Source organism: Mesitornis unicolor, unplaced genomic scaffold (assembly GCF_000695765.1).
Source record: "Mesitornis unicolor isolate BGI_N332 unplaced genomic scaffold, ASM69576v1 scaffold50552, whole genome shotgun sequence".
Classification (NCBI taxonomy): domain Eukaryota; kingdom Metazoa; phylum Chordata; class Aves; order Mesitornithiformes; family Mesitornithidae; genus Mesitornis; species Mesitornis unicolor.
The window spans coordinates 20,045-39,516 of record NW_010170846.1 but is presented as its reverse complement, the minus strand read 5'-3'; the positions used below and the strand labels follow the sequence as shown (position 1 = coordinate 39,516).

Sequence of the window (19,472 nt, the reverse complement as noted above, 5' to 3'; positions counted from 1 at the left end):
TATTAAAAACTGGGAATTAACTGTGATTTTTATTTTTTCTTTTGATATGGTTTCCTTCTCTGGTCTCACTCCTCCAAAGACTTATGGCATGCTTAGTTTACAGGTGGCTGCCCTGAAGATCTGCTCCAGATCTGAGATGTCTCTGGGAGTGGGCTGTTTGTAACTCTTGCAAAACTTGTGCATCAGGATGTCTGCTCTGTAGGAAAACCACAACTATGTCTCCCTGCAAGTCTACCCCAGATGGCCTGCAAAGACCTGAGCTAGAAGGTAACAGGAAGATTTTAAAGAAAAAATTGCTAGTAACTGTCTATATTCACTTGTATTACCCTTCCAAAAAAATTCTCCCTTTCTTAGTTATGACTAGTCATGAAATCAATTACAGAGAAAACTGATGCTGTAGGTGCATTACTCTTGTAAACCATTCCCACATGGAAGAGTATATTCTTTGATCCTATTGTTTATAATAACTTCTAAATATGTGCCCTCCTCAGCTGGGGTCTTGGGGCCTGATGAAGATGGCAGCTTCCCCCACCCCCCCACCAGTGTTATAGTTGGGGAATAAAATGAAATGCACATTATTAAATGAACCTTATTGCAGTATAAAATCCTACCAGGACAAGTTTTATGTATGTCTGTACATAAAAATAGGTGTGTGTCAGAGATAGAGAGATATATGTTTATAAATTACACACACTAAGAAAAATACTTATGTATTATATTACAACTATATACATTCATTAGAAAGAAACTGATCAACTCCTGATCAAGGAGGCAATGCAGCAGCCGTTATCAGTTCTTAGACATCCAGGAAATGAATGATATTTTCTGTCTCAAGAGGAGGAAAATCTCAGTATTCCCTTGCTTCTTGAAATTGCTTATAGTAGTCTTCATCTGAAGGGTTTTCTGTACACTTCTGCCCATTGTTTGGAGGCCGTGCTTCATTGTATCGACTCCAGTCACCTTTGCATATAATCCAAGGCAGAATGTCCACTTTGTAATGGAGTTCTGCTGAGAATTCGGTACTGATTAGGTTTGGTGTACCTGCCCCTTTCCCTCTGGTGATCAGCTGCATATTATCATCATAGCAGCAGTGCTGTGCTGCAAGCGTTGTGCTTTCCAAAGAGAGCATGGAGCGGATGCAGTACCGTGCAGTGGGCTTATAGATCTCCAGTTTTTCCTTTGGACCACTTGCATCTTTCCAGCGGAAGTTTTTCCTCTTAATTCGATCATAGATTTCAGCAGTGCTGTATGCAACTTCTCTGGGGTAGGAGCATGGGCAGCTGGGAAGATCATTGACCACTTTGTGCATATATTTCTTCAAGAACTCGCTTTTGCAGCTCATCCATCTTTCACAACTATCAGTATCTGTTTAAGGGCAGGAAATGGAAACTTTAGATAGATTAGGCAGCATCCCGGTTTGAATGATCAGTGATAACAAGTGAGTAAAGCCTAACTGTTCAGCACCAGTGCTTAGCTTAAGGGCGGGCAAAGATTGCTTCCCTGCCTGCAATGTGTTAATGTGCTGTCTTGTCAGATAAAGAAATCACACCTGCGATTGGCTTTAGGGCTTCAGGCAGTGCTAGCCTGAATTATAGCGCAGCACCTATAGTAAGAATCTTTGACAAGAATCTTTGACATCTCTTCCACCTGGCAAATTCTAGTTAAGCTGCTGATATCCTCATGCAGCACAAGAGATACTGTCACAGGTTTACAAGTGACAGAACTGATACAGGGAAATCACAGTGATTTGATTCCAGCTTACAGTTTGAAGCCCTAGTCTACAAGCTCACCTTGTAAGAATAGCAGATTGAGATGCTGAAGGATTAAGTTTCTCATAATGGCAAAAATACCAAGATGGCAAGCAAAGCCTGGTTTACTTTTTTCTGAAGTTCATTATTAAGTCCTAATTCAGTCTTTCTTTTAACTAACAAATTTATTTTTGCTATTTGATCTCCATCTTCCCAAAGGGGTATTCCAAGCAGATGCAGCTCAAACATGGAGACTGACATCTTAGCTGGCAAATGCAGCCAAAAGTGATTCAGATTCTAAAATGGCAAATGTGACATAGTATCAAGAGTGTCTGTACATTAGGAGGATTTAACGGCACCAGAGCCATGACTTATAGCTGGGATTAAATAGACTAGTAGCATATTTAATACTGGCACTTTATTATTTTGCAAGAGTCTTGGAACAATCCAGTTAAACGTTTCACACCTAAAACAGTATTTAATGTGTCTGTATCATACTATGGGCTTTCATAAAAAACCTGCACATCTTGCTGCACACTTACTTAACAGGACTCTGGAGTAAGGCAAAGACTGGGACCTAAAACCCTTACAGCAAACATTCTTGCAAAATATTTACTTAGTGATCTGTGTCCTGTTTTTCTATCTTCTTAGAGAGTTCTATCCCAGCTGTCATTAACTATTGTGCTCACCACCATTGGAGGGAGGTGCTGGATTACATTATTTATCCAATTAGTCCAGCATCCTGTGCCTAGGAGTGGCCACATTATGGTTTCATTAGACGATGAAATCAGATCATTATAGAGGCTGAGCTGAGTTTTAGACAGATCAGTACCAAGCCATGCCCTATAAAGTTGCTTTGGCTAGCCCCACTGCAGCACACACAGTTACAAAAGCTATGCATGCTCATGAAAGTAATTGTCTTTTTAAAATGTGACAGCTGTACCTAAAATGCTTTTACAGTGTCTTCCATTTGATACTATTTTAGCAAAATGCTAAACTGTGTTTGATTTTCTTCCCGCCATGAGTGTGGAGACTTACAGCTCTCTTCTGTAGTAAGACAGAGAATCACCATTTTATAATGAAAGAAGCACAGAAATTTGCTAAGACTCAAGGAGAGAAAGATTCTATGACAGAAGCAAGCTAAGGTTCAGATCATATCTTCAGCAAGATAACAAATGGCCATTACTACTGACACTATTAATGGTAAACTCAAAATCTTGGTCCTGCAGCAAGAGTCAAACCAGGAAAAGCTAAGGAATTCTCTTATCTATTACTGACAGATTGACTAGGCTGCTTACCAACTTCAAAGAGTTTGGTAGCATTGAAGTCTTCACTTCCTGCAAGTAAGCTCACTTCTGTGGCAGCTGTCCGGAAGGTATCTTCGATCCCTAAGACAAACACGTGTTAGTGGTGGTCGTGTTTTCCTACTAAAACACAATGCAATCAATTGCCTCCCTGCCATCCCCTCCTTCCCCAGTTCTGTAAGGTGCTTTTGTCTGGCAGGGAAGCAATCTGAAGTTGCTGCTGGAGGCAGTGTTCATTTAAAAGTGTAACAAATTCAAACAATTTTCAAATGACAGACAAAGGAATTTGTGGTGTTAGGAAGATAAAGCATCAGCCCAAAGGTCAAAAGTCCTCAAGTTTCAGAGCTTAGATTATATTCAAGCAACAAACTGGTCAGCTTTGAACCCAGTGCAGAGACAGTGGCGAGGAAACCAATTTTGTTTCTCCTCTTCCCTATGCAAGGCTTGCCAGCACCTCCCAGTAATTCAAGTGGGAGCTTTGCACACACTTCAACAGCTGCCTGGTCAGCTTTATGTGACCAGCATCTTCTCCAGAGCATGTGTCATCAGTGACTTACAAGATAAAAACAATTGTCCCAATGAAAACTATAAAGCCCTGGGTAAAAAGTGATGTCTAAAGGAGACAGCCTTTGTCCCACTTTCTAAAACAGAGCAATATGCCTGGAAACAGGTGAGTAAGTTCATATCCATATGTAGGGAACTATTTTTGAGGAAGCATGAGGAAGAATGATGCTATTACAAGAGGGCTGGCGCTTGTTGGTCTCTCCCAGTGCTAGGGAGTTGAAAGTTGTGAATAGGTGAGAGATAAATAACCTCTCCAATAATTCCCTTCCCCCATCACCTATAGCAATCAAATAAAATACCAGGATCTTAAACTATCAGGATCTTCAAATAAGAGGGTCTTCCAGCAACCTCCAGTTAAGTGTTTGCTATCAGTACAGAGAAACATGGATTGCCAGAAAATGTATTAATTGATCTTGCCAAAGTAAACATACTTTCCTTGCTGCTTTAGTTTGGCCTATGAGCCTAATGTTTCCCTAATGTGCCATGTAGCCTTAAAACTCTTCTGAGATGAGTTGAAATGTCTCTTCAAGGAAGCATTTGAACAGGTTTGTTGTTTTTTTTTCCTCTCCATTGAATTAAAGACTTCCAAAGAGAGCAGAAAGCTCTTTAATATGTGATAACTATATGGTTAATAATGAAGTCTGCTCACTATCCATCTTCTTGCCAATGAACTTTCTCCGGATCTCCTGAACTGGGGTGTAACTGTGGCTTGCAAAGCTTCAAAACAGGCTCAGGCTCAGGCTACTTTTCAATAAAATTATCATTGGGTTTTACCTTAACTCCAGCAGTAGATGCAGAATAATAGATACCCAAGAACCCATTACAAAGCAGTAATTCACTGCTGGAATTATAAACAGCAGAAGCTGAGCCTTGCCCTTATAATTTTGAAAATGTCAGCACAGCCTCAAAGAGTGAATATATTTTGCTTTATGATCATTGGGGGTCTGTTATATGACATAATATATCCTTTCAAGTTTGCCACTGTTTGATGCTAGCTGGAAATAAATACTGGAGGACGCAACTGGGGGCTACATGCTTTCTTCTGGATTTAACCCCTTATTATTGAGGTTTTAGGATGTATGAGAGCATCCAGAAACATTTTTCTCCTGAAGTGCGTAGCCACCATTACCTCGCAATGGATGCACGCATCCATTTGTGAGTGAGATATCCAATTCTCTCATTGAGGCTCCTAAATCATCTCTTTTAGCACTGCTGATATTTCACTTCCCATAGAAAAAAATGACCTCCAGTTTAAGAACTTCAGCCTTTCTGAGTCATTAAGCAAACTCAGTGAAATGCACACCACCACAGCACGTGTTTTTACTTCTTTCTGATCTTTGGAAGTAACGAAATCGCACATATCCCATGCATTGTGGCAACTACTGCATTATTACTGTATCACAAACTTGCCTAAATCCAAACACACAGCAGCATTTCAAGAACATCATGGGACAGTATTCCACAGCAGCTTTACATTTTTATGACATAGATTTGAGTGCTCAGCCCTACTTTCACCAATGGAAAAACTGTATGACAGTAAGGACACCCCTGTTACTGGCATTTGAATGTCAATGTAAGGCTCCTTGGCCATATTATCTGAGTACATTCAAGCCCAAACTAAATATTCTTTCATCCCACTGTGCACAGCTGTTCGATAATTCTCTAATTATCAAGCAACATGTAATGAAACAGAGATGACATTTCCACATCAACATTTCCACATTAACACTGACTTTCTAGGAGAAGAAATTTTGAAATTTCAAAGCAGGTATTTAAAGTATTTTTTTCACATTAATACATATGTAGTCTTAAAGCAACTCTGTATACATTAGGCACAGAACTTAAAAGCCATATAACTGGGGGGGAGCTATTTGTTCACAACACAGGCATGCCCAGTCACTGCACAGCAACACATGAGCTCACTGAGGTAACAGTCAGTCAGCAGGGCTGTTTTGAAATTCTAAAATTAATATAAATTTGTTTCATAAAAACAGATTGCACCCTTTGGAATACAAAATATCCTGTCCACAAAAATGACTGCTGTAACCTAAAAAAAGCCTGTATTTGTCTTTTAAGTCCCAGGGGATAGCAGACTGCATCTAGCAGCATATTATTACTAGCAAAGAACTTGCCATTTCACAAATGGCCTTGAGAACCAGCATGTCTCTTCCCAACGCAACACTTACCTAGCCAGGGAACAAACGGACCCTGGGCTTTGTGTACTAGAGGGCTCCCCGCACTCCCGACCACCTCTCCCCGCTCCCCTCTGACAGCAGTTCACCTGACAGCAGCTCACGTGAACATGGTCACACCTGGGCAGTTGGGCCTGTCACAGGTCCGTGACTCAGTGGCAGTGCAGGCGTACCCGCAGGACCGTGTCCGCTTCTGATTGCCACTCCCACAGGTGACGCTACAAAGAGACCATGGGCTCCAGTCTCCCTCACCGTCAATGTAATCTGTGTAAGAACAAAGATGAGGAAGGAAATGAAGAAACAAAACCCCTACTGCCCAAAACTACTGTGTAGTGGTTTTTATTAAGAAGGCAAAACAAGAATGGGATCCAGATGTCTCTACCTGAAACTTGGGCTGAATGCCAGGCATAAGCCTGCTGTTTAAATGGTTTTCACACTTGATGCTCCTCAGGGAAATGCATGCAACATTATTTCAAAAAATATTTCCTTTCTCTTTTGACCTTTTGGCAGCTGAGAATCCTCAGCTGCAAAGCTGGGTCATGAACCAACAGTACACAACTATTGACATAATTTCCCTGTATATAGGAATATGTCTTCTGACCACAGACTAATCAGGCGCAGGATAAATTAAGTTTTATTTTTCTTCTTTTCAAAACACACAACAACAGCACAACAGTAGTCTCTTAATTGATTTCTAGGACACAATGAATATTAGAATATGGGAGGCTGAGGGTCATGCATGAAAATTGCAATTTTGTTCTTCAGTCTCTTGAACAGGAAACCAATATTACAGGAATACTGCCATGAATACAAGGAACCGCATATTAATCTTGCAATTTGTAGCATTTCATGTGAATTATTAAATAACATCAAATCTGACTCTTTACTAGCAGGAACCTTCTGAAAACGAAACATGTGTTTATCTTCTTCTGGTAGACACTCAAGGGCAAATGATACCACATCTGCACCACCATGGCTCGGTGCCACTGTCAGTATCTAAACCCGCAGAACCTACCTATGTCCTTTGTTTGGTGGGTTACTTGTTGCACATCCCACCTTGTGAAGGTCACCAAATGGAGTCCATGAACCAATCCTAGTCTCCTTGCCTTCCCACTGGCATCCTCAGCTGAGTGCTGTCTCTTGCTAAGGAACATCTGATTTAATGGATTTCTCTGCAATCCACAGATGACCCTGTGATCATAACTTGCAGCCTTTGCTTATTTGGGTTAAACTAGCACTGGTAGCAAACCAAAATTGGGTTTAGTGACTCTGAGCCAGCCCTGCTCTATAGCTATAGGTTGCATGTATATGTACAGGCAAGATACAGGGACAGATCCCTGCCTGCACTGGCGTCTGTGCTACATGCGATTCCTGTTCCCCTCCACTGCCATGCTGTCTGTGGGCTTCCTGAGCCGGCTAGTAGAACACGTAACTTGATTTGTACCATATGTAATGACTGACGACAACTCTGTGGGGTGCTATTAAACATTTATTGCCGGGAGTATGGGACGGTTATATATCTCACTCATAGCAAGCTTGCCTAGATGTGAGTTCCTCGTGGCAGGGACCTCATGTGCTTTTCCTCCTTTTCTTACACTGCTGCTGATTGGGAAGCCACCACACTTGAATCAGGTGTCCAATGGTGTGATGTGGGTGAAACAAGGCTACCAACTGTGTGCAAAGACCCCCGATTCTGGGATTTGCCAACAGGCAGGCACTACAGCAGTCTGAAGAGGCATAAGAAAATTAGGAAATTTCTTAGGAAAATGTGATCCGCCCTCTCTCCCTGGCCCTGCTCTCCTTCCTTGTTCTTTTCTGACACTGTTTTTTTCCATCATGTGGCTGGTAAGGAAAAGAGAGAGTGAGCAGGGGCAATGCCTGCCAAAGAGCCCAGCCTGGGAGGCCCAAGAAGGGCAGGCAGAGCGCCTTGCAATGCAGTGCTTTTTGGCAGTAGTAGGATGAGGGAGAGGAGGAGCCATGAAATGTGTGAACAGGGAAATGGCTGGAACCAGCATAATAAATTTCCCATACAGGCAGGATCTGCTGCTACATCGTCCTGGCCAAAGCAAATGGTACACGAGATTTTAGGTCAGTCAGAAGGCCATGAGTCTTTTGCAATTAGTAGGGTGCTCTGGCGTATGGCAGAGAGCTCTAGGATAATTTTTAGGCCTACCTTATCTAGTGTTTATACTGCACTATGAAACACACAGTATCTAATATTAAATATACCACATTAGATGTTCAGCTAGAGCTCAACCTGTTATCCCCATTCTTATATTTGTAAATCTTACTATTTTTTTCTACCACAATTATTTGTGAAAGCAGTTCTGTTTTACCTAAATTAATAACTGCCTAATATATCAATTTTTGGCAATAAAGCGTGCCCACAAATAAATTAAGGTGCAAAAAAGCAGAGATCGACTTTAATCTTCTGGCCACAAAATTTAATACATATGTATGTGTTTAAATACACCATTCCACAAAAAGTCTCTCTCAGTTGTTATGGTTCTAGGACTTAACGTTAACCAAAACGGGGGAAAAACTGGACTGAATCAGTGCATGACAGCCACTCAGCAGTATCTAGGGAATGCCAAGATAAAAGTACTGTGGCTTTGAAACCCTGCTTTAACTATAAAATCTTCTGTATTTACATACAACTTCAATCCAAGAGGCTCTGAGCTACCTATGAGCACGTATTAGTTCACTTCCCTTGAGTCACTTGCACATGAACAGTTACAGCCCATTGGGGCAGTGAAAAACTGTAGTTCCTCTGTTTCTGGTTTCTGCAACTGTTTCATACAACAAGCTGAAAACAATTGTTTTCTCCATGACACATCTGGAAGAGAATTACACATGCAAATACACAATGTTCCTGCTGCATATGACACTCCCCACACATGCACCAACATAATTCATCTTATTTGTGTATCCACCAAATACTACCACATTTTAGATCTTGCATATTTATCCAGTAATTATATTTTAGTTCCCAAACCACTGCACAATTCTAAATTTGTACTTCTCCTTACTCTAAAAATAAATATGAAACCTTGTTTCCTTTGCTTTTAAAAAAAGTACACTTAGGACTAAAAAAAGGTCCTCTTATGGGATAACTGGTATGATTTTCAAGATTACAGACTTACTAGAGGAATGCAGCTACCACGGTACAGCTTGTGCATCTGCACAGATTTGTATTTAAAAGCTGATGAACAAAAGCCACATGCTGAAAAATTCTGTTTTGCTTGGCCTACTTTCAGCGATGCCTCACCATTCTCATTTCCCTCAAACTCGTTTTTACAATCCCAAGATGCCCATAAGAGGCCTGGAACGCAAACTTACCGTACTCTGGCTGCTCCTTGGACTCAAATGTCCGGTGACTGGGTGCATGACTATCCCACCCACCAAGAGGGTTTAGGAAGTTGCTGTCCTCAGTAGTGCCGTCATACTTGTAGTCCTGGTCACCGCTGCTCATGCGAGTCAAGGTGGAGGACCTCTGCCACCAGTTTCTCCAGTCAGGTGATGGGACTGGCCAGCTAGGCTTGCTGCTCTCTTTCTGCAGATCCTTATCTGTCTCAGTGTCGGGGCCATCGACCACTTCTATGGTAACCTGTGGGATTCAAAACAGACCAGCCTGTCCATCAGTATCTCCTTGTGGTCACTGGGAAACTTTCTATACCGCAAAGATAAATGACTGCTGTTGCCCTGCAAAGAGGCTATGGAACACTGTACGGTTCGCATGTTGTAAACCATATGTGGATTACTGAGCCCAGAGATATGCAGCGGCTGAGTGATTCCTTCTGCTACCTCTGCTGAATCAGACCTTGGAACAAAGGCTAGGAAAAGTCCGGCACCAAATAATAACCCATGCTTTGCCTAAAACCTCTGCAGGAGAATTTTCTGCCTTATGGGGGAAAAATGAACACCAAATCCGTTACGCTAATTACACTGAGGCTAAATTTGAGGCAAGCATGGAGGACACCAGCATGCAGAGCCCATTTCAAGGACTTGGACTGATTCAAGACAGGACTAAATAAGTCCACAAGTGCGAAGGTGGAAGACACAGAGTCCAGGGTCTCTGCTGGGCCAATGTGGGTTTGCATCTGCCTTGCCCTCCAGTGGCAGCTCAGCCCATCCCCTTGCAATGCCTTCCTGCAGCACCAGCGTTTCCATCACACAACAGCCTGGGCTGTCACCACTACATGAAACCACTCTGTGGTGATGAGAGGCAGCTGCTCTTTCAGCCATTGCTAAGTAAGTCACTTCCTCCTAAGCCCTCTGAAGTAGGTCCTCTTTCTGTGCTGGAAAGTATAATGATATACAACACATTTATGGTTTCCACAGAAGCCCAGAGCCAAGATTCCAAGTTTTCTTCCCAATTGCCCTCACAAACATCATAAATGTAAATATAATTTTGCATAGGGACAACCCTTGATTACTCCTTTTCTGTGCTGAACAATCTGTAATTATGAAACTCGAATAAATACTGTGCATGCAATAGGTGGCTATTTAGGTAGAAATAGGAACTAGCCATCAAAACCCTTGGCTCTATGAGTCATGCAAGCACAGCGTGGCCACAGATAAGTCATGAAATGCTCTGATGCTTCACATTAATGCAGTTCAGTTGGAAGGGACTTACAATGATCATCTAGTCCAACTGCCAGACCACTTCAGGGCTGACCAGAAGTTAAAGCAATGACACGTAAGTGACTATCAGATATACCTATCATGTTTAAAAGGTACAGAGATACTCTCCATGTTTTATACATTTACATGGCTCTATGGATTTGCATTTTGGATAAAAAGTTCAGTTTTATACAACTGTCATTAGCAAAATTTACTGTAAGGGTTACAGAGCACTGGAACAGGCTGCCCAGAGAGGTTGTGGAGTCTCCTTCTCTGGAGACATTCAAAACCCACCTGGACGCGTTCCTCTGCAACCTAGTCTAGGTGATCCTGCTCTGGCAGGGGAGTTGGACTGGATGATCTTTCGAGGTCCCTTCCAACTCCTAATATTCTGTGATTCTGTGAAAATCACAAGACACACACCAGAGAAAGAAAGGAGTGTCTGTGTTTTTCAGCTTCCTGTGATTCAGAGGAGTGTGACACACGAAGCAAAGCACAACTGCTTCATAGCTTCATAGCTGCAGACATGGCTGCACAGACAAGACAACCCACACATCCTTGGAGAAAGGAGATTTTGCATCTATTTCATGCTTTGCATTTGACCATAGACCAAGCCATTGAAATGAAACAACTCTGAGGCTACAAAGAAGCTCCACTGGGAGAAAGAGCAAGAGTGAGGGAAACTGCAGTTGTCAGCCTAATAGCTTCTTTACACAAGAGGTATTTTACTCCCACACTAAATATGGAATTGGAATGATTACTCCATTAAACCTCAGTTTCTACAGACCAAGAATTAAAATGGATTTCATAAGTTTGAAAACATAACGACTAGTTGAGGAATTCAAAATTGTTGCATCTATCCAAGCCAAACAGAGTTTTCACAATAAGTGAAAGGAAATAGATTTACTAAGCAGCTAACACTGTGCACTGCTGGTCACTCACAGGGCTTTAGTACTGCCCATGTGAAAATCAGGATGATTCTAGTACTTTAGTAGCAAGTATTTTTAAGACCGCATTAACTTTGTAAGCAATGACTCAGGAAAATGGGTAAAAAAATAATCTCTCTTTAAAAAAGACAGGGAGCACTTGATAATCATCCATTTGCTTTGGTAAACTGTAGTTATATGATTGTGAATCAGAATGAACTCACATTATTTCAGCCAGGTACAGTTTGAAGAGCCATAGGGATTTGATTTAAAAAACTTACTAAGCATGCGAAGTCAGTTTAAGTAAAAGAAGGTTTGTAAGGACAGTCATTTTTGTTGGGCTCTGTGCTACACTGGGGAAGAGAGGCAGGTGTACCACACAACTTCCAGGCTCATGAGACCTCATCAGACCCCCAGCAGCACTGCCACTAACTTACTTTCAAGACGTCTGTGCAATCGGATATCCTGCTTCAGTCTGTGTTTACTACCCAGGAGGCTTATTACAAAGGCCTTTAAAATGAGTTTTCCAACACACAAGAACTCACCCTGCAACAAAACCCTCTTACATCTGGCTTACAGCTCACTGACATGGAGCAAACCAGGAAGCCACAATCCATTGGGGTGACCCAATGGCCTGGGTACGTGTGCCTGTCAAAAGCAGGCAAAATCACCTGGGACACCTGTGCAGGGGGGGGAAAGAGTTTTTCCTCTCTCTTTCCTCTTCAGTGTGACTGTAACTCACTTTGCAGCACTATGGTGCTTTGTCACCCAGGAACCAGATAAGAAGTTGAGGCCTGAGGTTTTACTACAATTAATTATCCCTTTGTCTTAAAAGAGAAGAGAGGTCTGGAGAGAGGAGGCGTCAACAGAGATCCACCATAAGCAGGATTTTTTAAAATAGCCTATTTAAGAAATGAACATAACAGAAGCAAAATCCAATGTGGTAGTCTGACAAACACACCTGTATGCCTCTCTCTCCTGTTTTAAGCTTTGATTAACAAGTTGTTTGTTTAATATGTGGCATACAAAAACTACAGAGTGAACGAAATTCTATAAAGAATCCTGGGATTGTCTGAACTGTCACTCTTGGAAATTAAAAAAAGTAGACAACTTCAGTGGAGTCTGGTTCAGTTTGTTTTCAGGTACTTGCCCATGCTCTGCCCAGCCCCATTTAACTTTAATGCACCTTCCAGGGGCAATCCCTCTAGCAATCTCTCCATGGTATGACCCAAAGATTAGGGCAGAGGGGTGAGAAGGGACTGCTGCTTTGGGCCAGCAATTCCACCCCTATGCATGTGTAAAATTTTGAAAAATCAGCATACACTGAATTCTTCCCAGTACTTAGAGACATCCTCAACATTAGCCCAAGACTATACAAGTACATATACTACACACAATACACAAACATGTATCTTGTTTGATCATTTTATATAAGTGTTTTTAATAAAAAGGAAAAAAGAAATCAGATCTAGAACTAGTCATTAAAAATGGGCATTTAAAGCAGCTCTGGCAAAGCTTTCATGCTGTGTAACTACTCCAACAAAAACATGTTCTCTCAAAAATTAAAAAATAGACCTAGTTTAGTATTTCTATCTTGGAGACTGTTTTAAAGATTTAATATACTCTGATTTCTTCTTCCAGTGATTACAAAACTGTAAAGATTATTTATTTTTTTTCTTAAGCTTCCCAAAATCTCTGTGGTAACATGGTTTTTGTGTAAGTCCATAGTCATCTCCAGAAGTATTCAAACCTAAAATGAAGCCGTTTCAGTTATGGTTGTATGAGCTATAAATAAAGATGTTTCTCTAAAAACTGCTAAAAACAATTGGCACAGGTACATTAAAACAACAGATTTGCAGTCAAATTCTAATGAAACAAATGTATCAAGCACAGATGTCTTGAGACACCAACATCCAGTTTTCTCCTGGCCAAAAATATACAGAAGATAAATATTATCCCTGCCTGTTGGAGTGCACAAAAAGTTCTTTGTACTTCATTCTGTTTACTGAGACAATGTTTCTGAATTCACTTTAATGGTGTAAACATTGCCCTAAGCAACTGGAAGATTACGTTTCAGGAAGAACTAAATTTGCAATATTATGCAAGCAGTGGATTCTATGACATTTCTATCCTCTGTTTCCTTCATGAAACTGATGCAAATTTCCACTACAGAGCTTGTTGTTCTGTAAAGGTAGATATGTGCAAGTTAGCAATGCAATAACTGTATTCTGTGATTCCGTGATAAGGCACTGAAATGGTAAATTTAGGTTTACACTACATAACAACTTCAGTTAAAATTATATCTGTTGTGACACCAATGTACTTCCTGTTATGTCATGACAGTTCACTTAAAACAGTTTTCTGGACCTGATGAATGATCCTCGAATTTTCTGGGAGCAAAGAAGACAACATGCATTCTCTTATAGGCCCAACTGAATCCCAGAACTAAAAATCTGGTCTGAAACCCAGCTCTGAATTTTGCACTCTGGAGCGAGCTCTCGTTACACCATGGCATTAGGAAATCTGTGCAGAGGTAATAAAAGCCCTGGCGTTCACAGAATCACAGAATATTAGGAGTTGGAAGGGACCTTGAAAGATCATGCAGTCCAACCCCCCTGCCAGAGCAGGATCACCTAGACTAGGTTGCAGAGGAACGCGTCCAGGTGGGTTTTGAATGTCTCCAGAGAAGGAGACTCCACAACCTCTCTGGGCAGCCTGTTCAGTGTTCTGTAACCCTTACAGTAAAAAAGTTTTTCCTCATGTATTGAAGGTGGTTTATCCCTCTGGCACCCTGCTCTGCCTAGACCAGTCTCTCCAGCCTGCTAGGAGGGCCAGTTAGCTCTCTGTGTGGCTATGCCGTCCTTCCAGTGCTGCAGCTGGCTCTGGGAAACAGGGGTACTGACCAGGAAGATGGTCTCTGGAGCAGGGAGTTCTCCATGGTACAAACCCAGCTCAAGGACCAAGAAAATGAACATGTGCTCTCTGCTTTGCTGGGTCTTAATTTAATGATGGGGACAATTGCTTTGCTGCTACCTTTAACTATTAAGACTTAAAGGCATTACAAGAACTAAGCACTACTGGAGACTTCCAGTTCTTACTGTGCTAAATTAGGATGAGATGTGTATGTCAGAGCTCAGTATTACAGATACTGCTGTCTTTTGTGGTGATATAGAGAGGGTGTTGCTTTCCAATGCAGTGAAACCATCAGCTTCAAAGGACAAATACAAACGTTACCTAAAAATACATCTAATAAAATGTGTTGAAAGTGACATGTGATATAGATGGAGGTGAAAAAAATGGCTATGGGTGAACCTGGAGAAGAATTGGTTTGAAGAATGCAGTTCTTTTTTAAAAGCAGATCATACAGCCTTGTTTCTCTGTAGTTCTGTATGTTCCTGGAGTGGGTGGCTCTGTGTAGATCTTTTTTTTAAGAGAAGGTAGAAATGGAATAGATATCAAAGAAAATAAATAAAGCTAAAACAGCAGCACTGGTGGATATGGCCCACAGGCCTCATGCAAAATGATAAAGACAACACATTGCCATGCAGGCAGCATTAACTTCTTCTGGCTGAAAATCACTCCCATCAATTATTACCAGTGCTGTGACTCAAAGTGAGAATAATAATCACAACAGATTTAATAATATGTATAATAATATAATAATAATATACATAATATTATTATTTACTTGAGTGTTCCAGGGCACATCACCATGTTTTTAGGACAGGAATCCTACCAAACTCTGCACAGTTTCTACTTGGAATCTGTCTCTTCATCAAAAATGTTTAACACATCCATTGCAACTGGAACTCATCCAGCTGTTTCAGATATAATGGTTGTGAAGCTTGATCAAGATTCAAGTTCTCTGAAGAGCATTAATAACAACAAAATGCCCTTGCCTGAAAAACAGTAAGGAGTTTTTCCTTTTCTGCTCATTTGTCATGGTGCCGAGCACTGCTAGGAAAGCAGTGGGACAACAGAGAGCAGCACAACACCTGTTGCTACAGGACACAAGCCTGGGAAACCAGGAGTAAAAAGATAACAGTAGAGACAAGAGCAAGAGTTCAATTGCAAGTTGAAGCACCTGGCTCCAAACAGAGGAATGGCTGCAGAGAAGAGTTGAGAGGTTGTAGAAGGCTGGTTGGAACAGAAGAGAAAAAGCCATCAGAAATGGAAAATAAGCAGGTTTCTATACACCTCCCATATGAGTTCATTCTGTTAACCTGCCCAATTACAAGGTCTGCATAGGCATCCAGTGGATAGTTCATCAAATGAGTGCAAACCTACACAACAGGAATTTTCCACTTGTAAAGGAAAAGCCAAAGAAAATGTTTGATCAGTTTTTGTAATCACCTTCTCATTCAGAAGTCTTCCAGGCATTGACAGAATTGCTAAAATGACAAAAAATTAACAAAACAAAATACCTCAAACAGAACAGCCAGCCTTTGCTCAACAGCAGCTACTGCAGTTACACTCAACCAACCAGGGTGGAAGCAATGCTAAAGCATAAAATGCCACTTGAAATGATGGGAGGTTTTACAAGACCAGAAGGCCACAAAAAGACCAGTAAGTGTCATCCTGGTCTTGCATGCAGAGTCAAATTGCATTTGGATTACTGCAGCTCTGACTGTTGTTCCTCAGTTTTTCTAGAGGGCAGACCACTATACTTGTATTTGATTACCACCTGATAAATACAGCAGTACCTGGGGACAAGTTAATTTTCTGAATTCCTGTGATGGTGTTCTGATAGCCACCACTTCCTCACTGAAAGAGCACACAAACAATACAGCAATTGCCATCTCACAGGAAATCAGAGAAGGAATGGCCATAAAGAGAACTCACTGGAGTATCTTTTTGACCTGTTTTTTTAAGGCTCAGCTTTATGTCTGTTTATTAGGTTAAAAAGTTCCATGTATAATTTCTCTTAAAAATGTTATTTTTAACTATGTGGGTCTTTGATAAGTAAATGTGGCCATTGTGCTTGATTAACACACACAGGCCTTTTTCTCCTTTCCAACCTTACTGTCCCAGGAGGACTTTTAAATTAACACCCCTAGGATTCTAATTTACAGAGCCCAAAGCCATTGTGCAAAAAGAAAAATTAGCATCGACTCTGCTCACACCTGACAAACAGCTGATGAGAAATTTGCAAGTCAGCAAGTGTCATTATTTCCATTCAGGTCAGTATGGTACTGTTTAATGAGCAAGAATTCACTAGAATTCCATTTTCCCCAAAAGAGTAGTCCAACTTTTACAATCTTTAGGCAAAGAACTAAAGTTTCATTGACTCTGTAATGAATTAATGGGAGTTTTATCTCCATGAGGCCTCATCTGCTGCAGGACTGACAGCCAGGAACTTAAAGCAGCTTTGTATATTCTTATTTATGCACCTAAATAAGCAGACTAAATATAAAGTAGAACTTAAGGAGCCAGTTTCTGAAAGAGATAATCCATGTGCACAAGAGCTCTGGCATTAATGTTGCCCAATGTTTTCCAGTTTACAGGACTATGCTTCCCAGTTTTGAGAGTCCAGCAAAACTGCTGACACAGATGGCTGACACATTCCCAAGATCAGGTGGCGGAAAAAGAGGTCCCAGTAGAACCAGTTACTATAAAGACAAGCCAGGGAAATGTTTCCATCTCATTTATCTGTTCCCTGAGTCTAAGCATTTAATGCTGTTACCAATCAGAGAAGGTTTTTGTTTCCTCCTGTCCTCCTCTACAGTTTACATGCTGTTCAGACAATGATGTTTGTTACACTATTTACCTCATGCCACAGTCAGAGGCCCCTACAACTTCCCTACTTTCCCTTCCTAAGGCTTTCTGGAAGGCTTCTTCTAGCATGAGGGATGTGTATAGTCACCACATGTTGAACATGTTTACTGCCTTGACCTGTCAAGTATTGGATCCAAATCTGTTAGGCTTCTTAATATTGCAAGCCATCTATGACATAATGGAGTGCAAACTTGGAGACAGCTTGTTCTTGCCCAATCATGTTGGTCTCTCACCAATAGATCTATTTTATCTTTACATACATACTTCTTAGACATATCAAAATGATGATAATTTCGTGAGCTGGGGAAGCCAGAAATGAATTTAACCAGAAAACCAGTTCTATGAGTGTATTGTTTTTTGTAAGCACATCTTAGGCAGAACAGCATTTCAATTTATTGTTTTGGTTAGAAAAGACTGCTTATTAATGCCAATTTTGCTTTAGGGCTCTGAATTAAAAACAAATCACACATTTTTTCCTCTTTCTAATCCTTGAAGTTTCAAGATGTAAGAGGCCATTCCAAACCCAAGAACAGTTTGAGGAATAACATATAACAAAGTTTCTTGCAGAAAACTTTTTTTTACTCCAGGCAGCTGCTGCAGAAATTAACTTTAAATCTCAGTTTCATACAAAGAACCGCATTTTGAGCTGAAACTTAAAGACTTGTTTTCTTATAACCTTTGGGGATGTAATTTGGGGACCTTTCATTTTGTAATAGGACACCAAAAGAGAATCTGTTCAAAAACAAATTTTGCAACAGAGAATTAAAAACAGAATTTAAAATACACATTTAATATCAAGAAAGAGAATATGTTTTAAAATGGCAATAGGAGAGATGGCTTTAGTATCCTAAATACCCACACTTATGCAATTGACACTATCCAAAGAGAAATTCAGAAAAAAATTGAAACCTATGCCTTAAGACAAAAAGTATATAATAGGTATTATATATATTAAATATTATATATAATGTATATTACATTATATACATACTCTCTTGGTGCTGTTGGTAGAGAGAGAGGGTGTTCTGACCGTCATGGAAGCCAAGCTGAAAGTTCTCTCGGTTCAGTAAAATAATTTGTGTAACTCATAAAAACAATCACACATTAACACAAATTTGTACCTGAATGTTGGGATTCTGCCCATTGATATCTGCTGTTGACAGGTCAGGGAAGTTTGGGAGATCCAGGAGGAAAGATCTGGGTCCATCTCTTTGCAAGGACGTATGTCCATTTTCCTGCCTAAATCGCTGCTTAGGGAATGGCCGGTGGGCAGCCTGGAGATCAGGGTATTCTCTTTTGTCCTTGGGGTTCAGGGTGAAGCTGTCTTCAGGAGAAGGGTCATCTGCAGTGAGTGTGTTCTGAGGAAAAAAGCAATACACTGTAACAACTGAGAGAGCGTGCAGTCCTGCCAGTACCCCCGGCTCCAATGATGGCTGCAGAGTGCACACAGAAATCCTTACAGCATACAGACGCAGAACTGGTATTTTCTAGGGTGCACATGAGTTGGTCATCTGACTCTCACTGAAGTATACTTAGTTACAGTGGTGCAAATCTGTAACCATCTGACACAAAAGAAAACTGTGTCAGACTTGGGTGCTTAGCTTTTCATGTTCCTGTAACATTCTAGCCTTGTGGTCAGCATCTACCCATTGACAAAAAGCATTTGACTTAAAGCAAATCTGGAAACATGAAACACTGAAGCAACCCCTCAAAAATCAAATTATATCACATTAAATATGGCCTTAAAATGGTGAAAGGTATCTTTGTTATAAATCATTATAGTTTGCTTCATTCCAAAGTGGAGCAAAAACACAGCTAAGTGCCCATTGAAATTTATGGTATTAAAAGTTCCTACTGCTGGACTGGCAACCTCCCCCTCTCTCTCCTCAGTCTGCAATAACCTTCATCTCCATATCTGTGTTCCTCACTCAATTTCTCTGGTCTTGAACATCTGAACCTTCCTTCTGGGATCTCATTTTCATGTTTGCCTAATGATGGGATTGAATTTCACCAAGCTGTGGGTCAGCAGTTAATGCTTTTGTTATTGTTGAGCACACTTTCGGGTTTTGTAGTATATTACAGCAGGCTGCCTTCGAACCAGTAGCAGTGCTGCCACTGCCTTTGACCTCACCAAGGAGATAGATACACTTCGTGTCATAACACTAGCTCCCTGGGTTAGGACTGGCCTGGGGACTTGGGGAAAAAACCAACACAGAAGTCCAGTCTTCTTATGGCTACAAAAAAATGCATGAGGCAGATTTAGCACAGGTTTTGCTTTTGACTCAGCTGAAAAGTTTTAGGCTTGAGGTCTCAGTATGACTGCCTGGGGAGCTTTTATTT

At 40.9% G+C, this 19,472-nt stretch overlaps 1 protein-coding gene across 1 annotated transcript; it reads right to left on the bottom strand.

The window, feature by feature from the left end:
• Nucleotides 1-698: 698 nt before the first annotated feature.
• On the bottom strand, nucleotides 699-18,565 carry ISM1 (isthmin 1, angiogenesis inhibitor; the record flags this gene model as incomplete). The annotated part of the gene is given in 6 exon segments (XM_010179821.1): nucleotides 699-1,365; nucleotides 3,047-3,136; nucleotides 5,929-6,072; nucleotides 9,148-9,415; nucleotides 18,254-18,508; nucleotides 18,510-18,565. Coding segments are annotated over 6 exon segments (1,331 nt in total), but the record flags the coding sequence as incomplete, so codon positions are not given.
• Nucleotides 18,566-19,472: the final 907 nt, after the last annotated feature.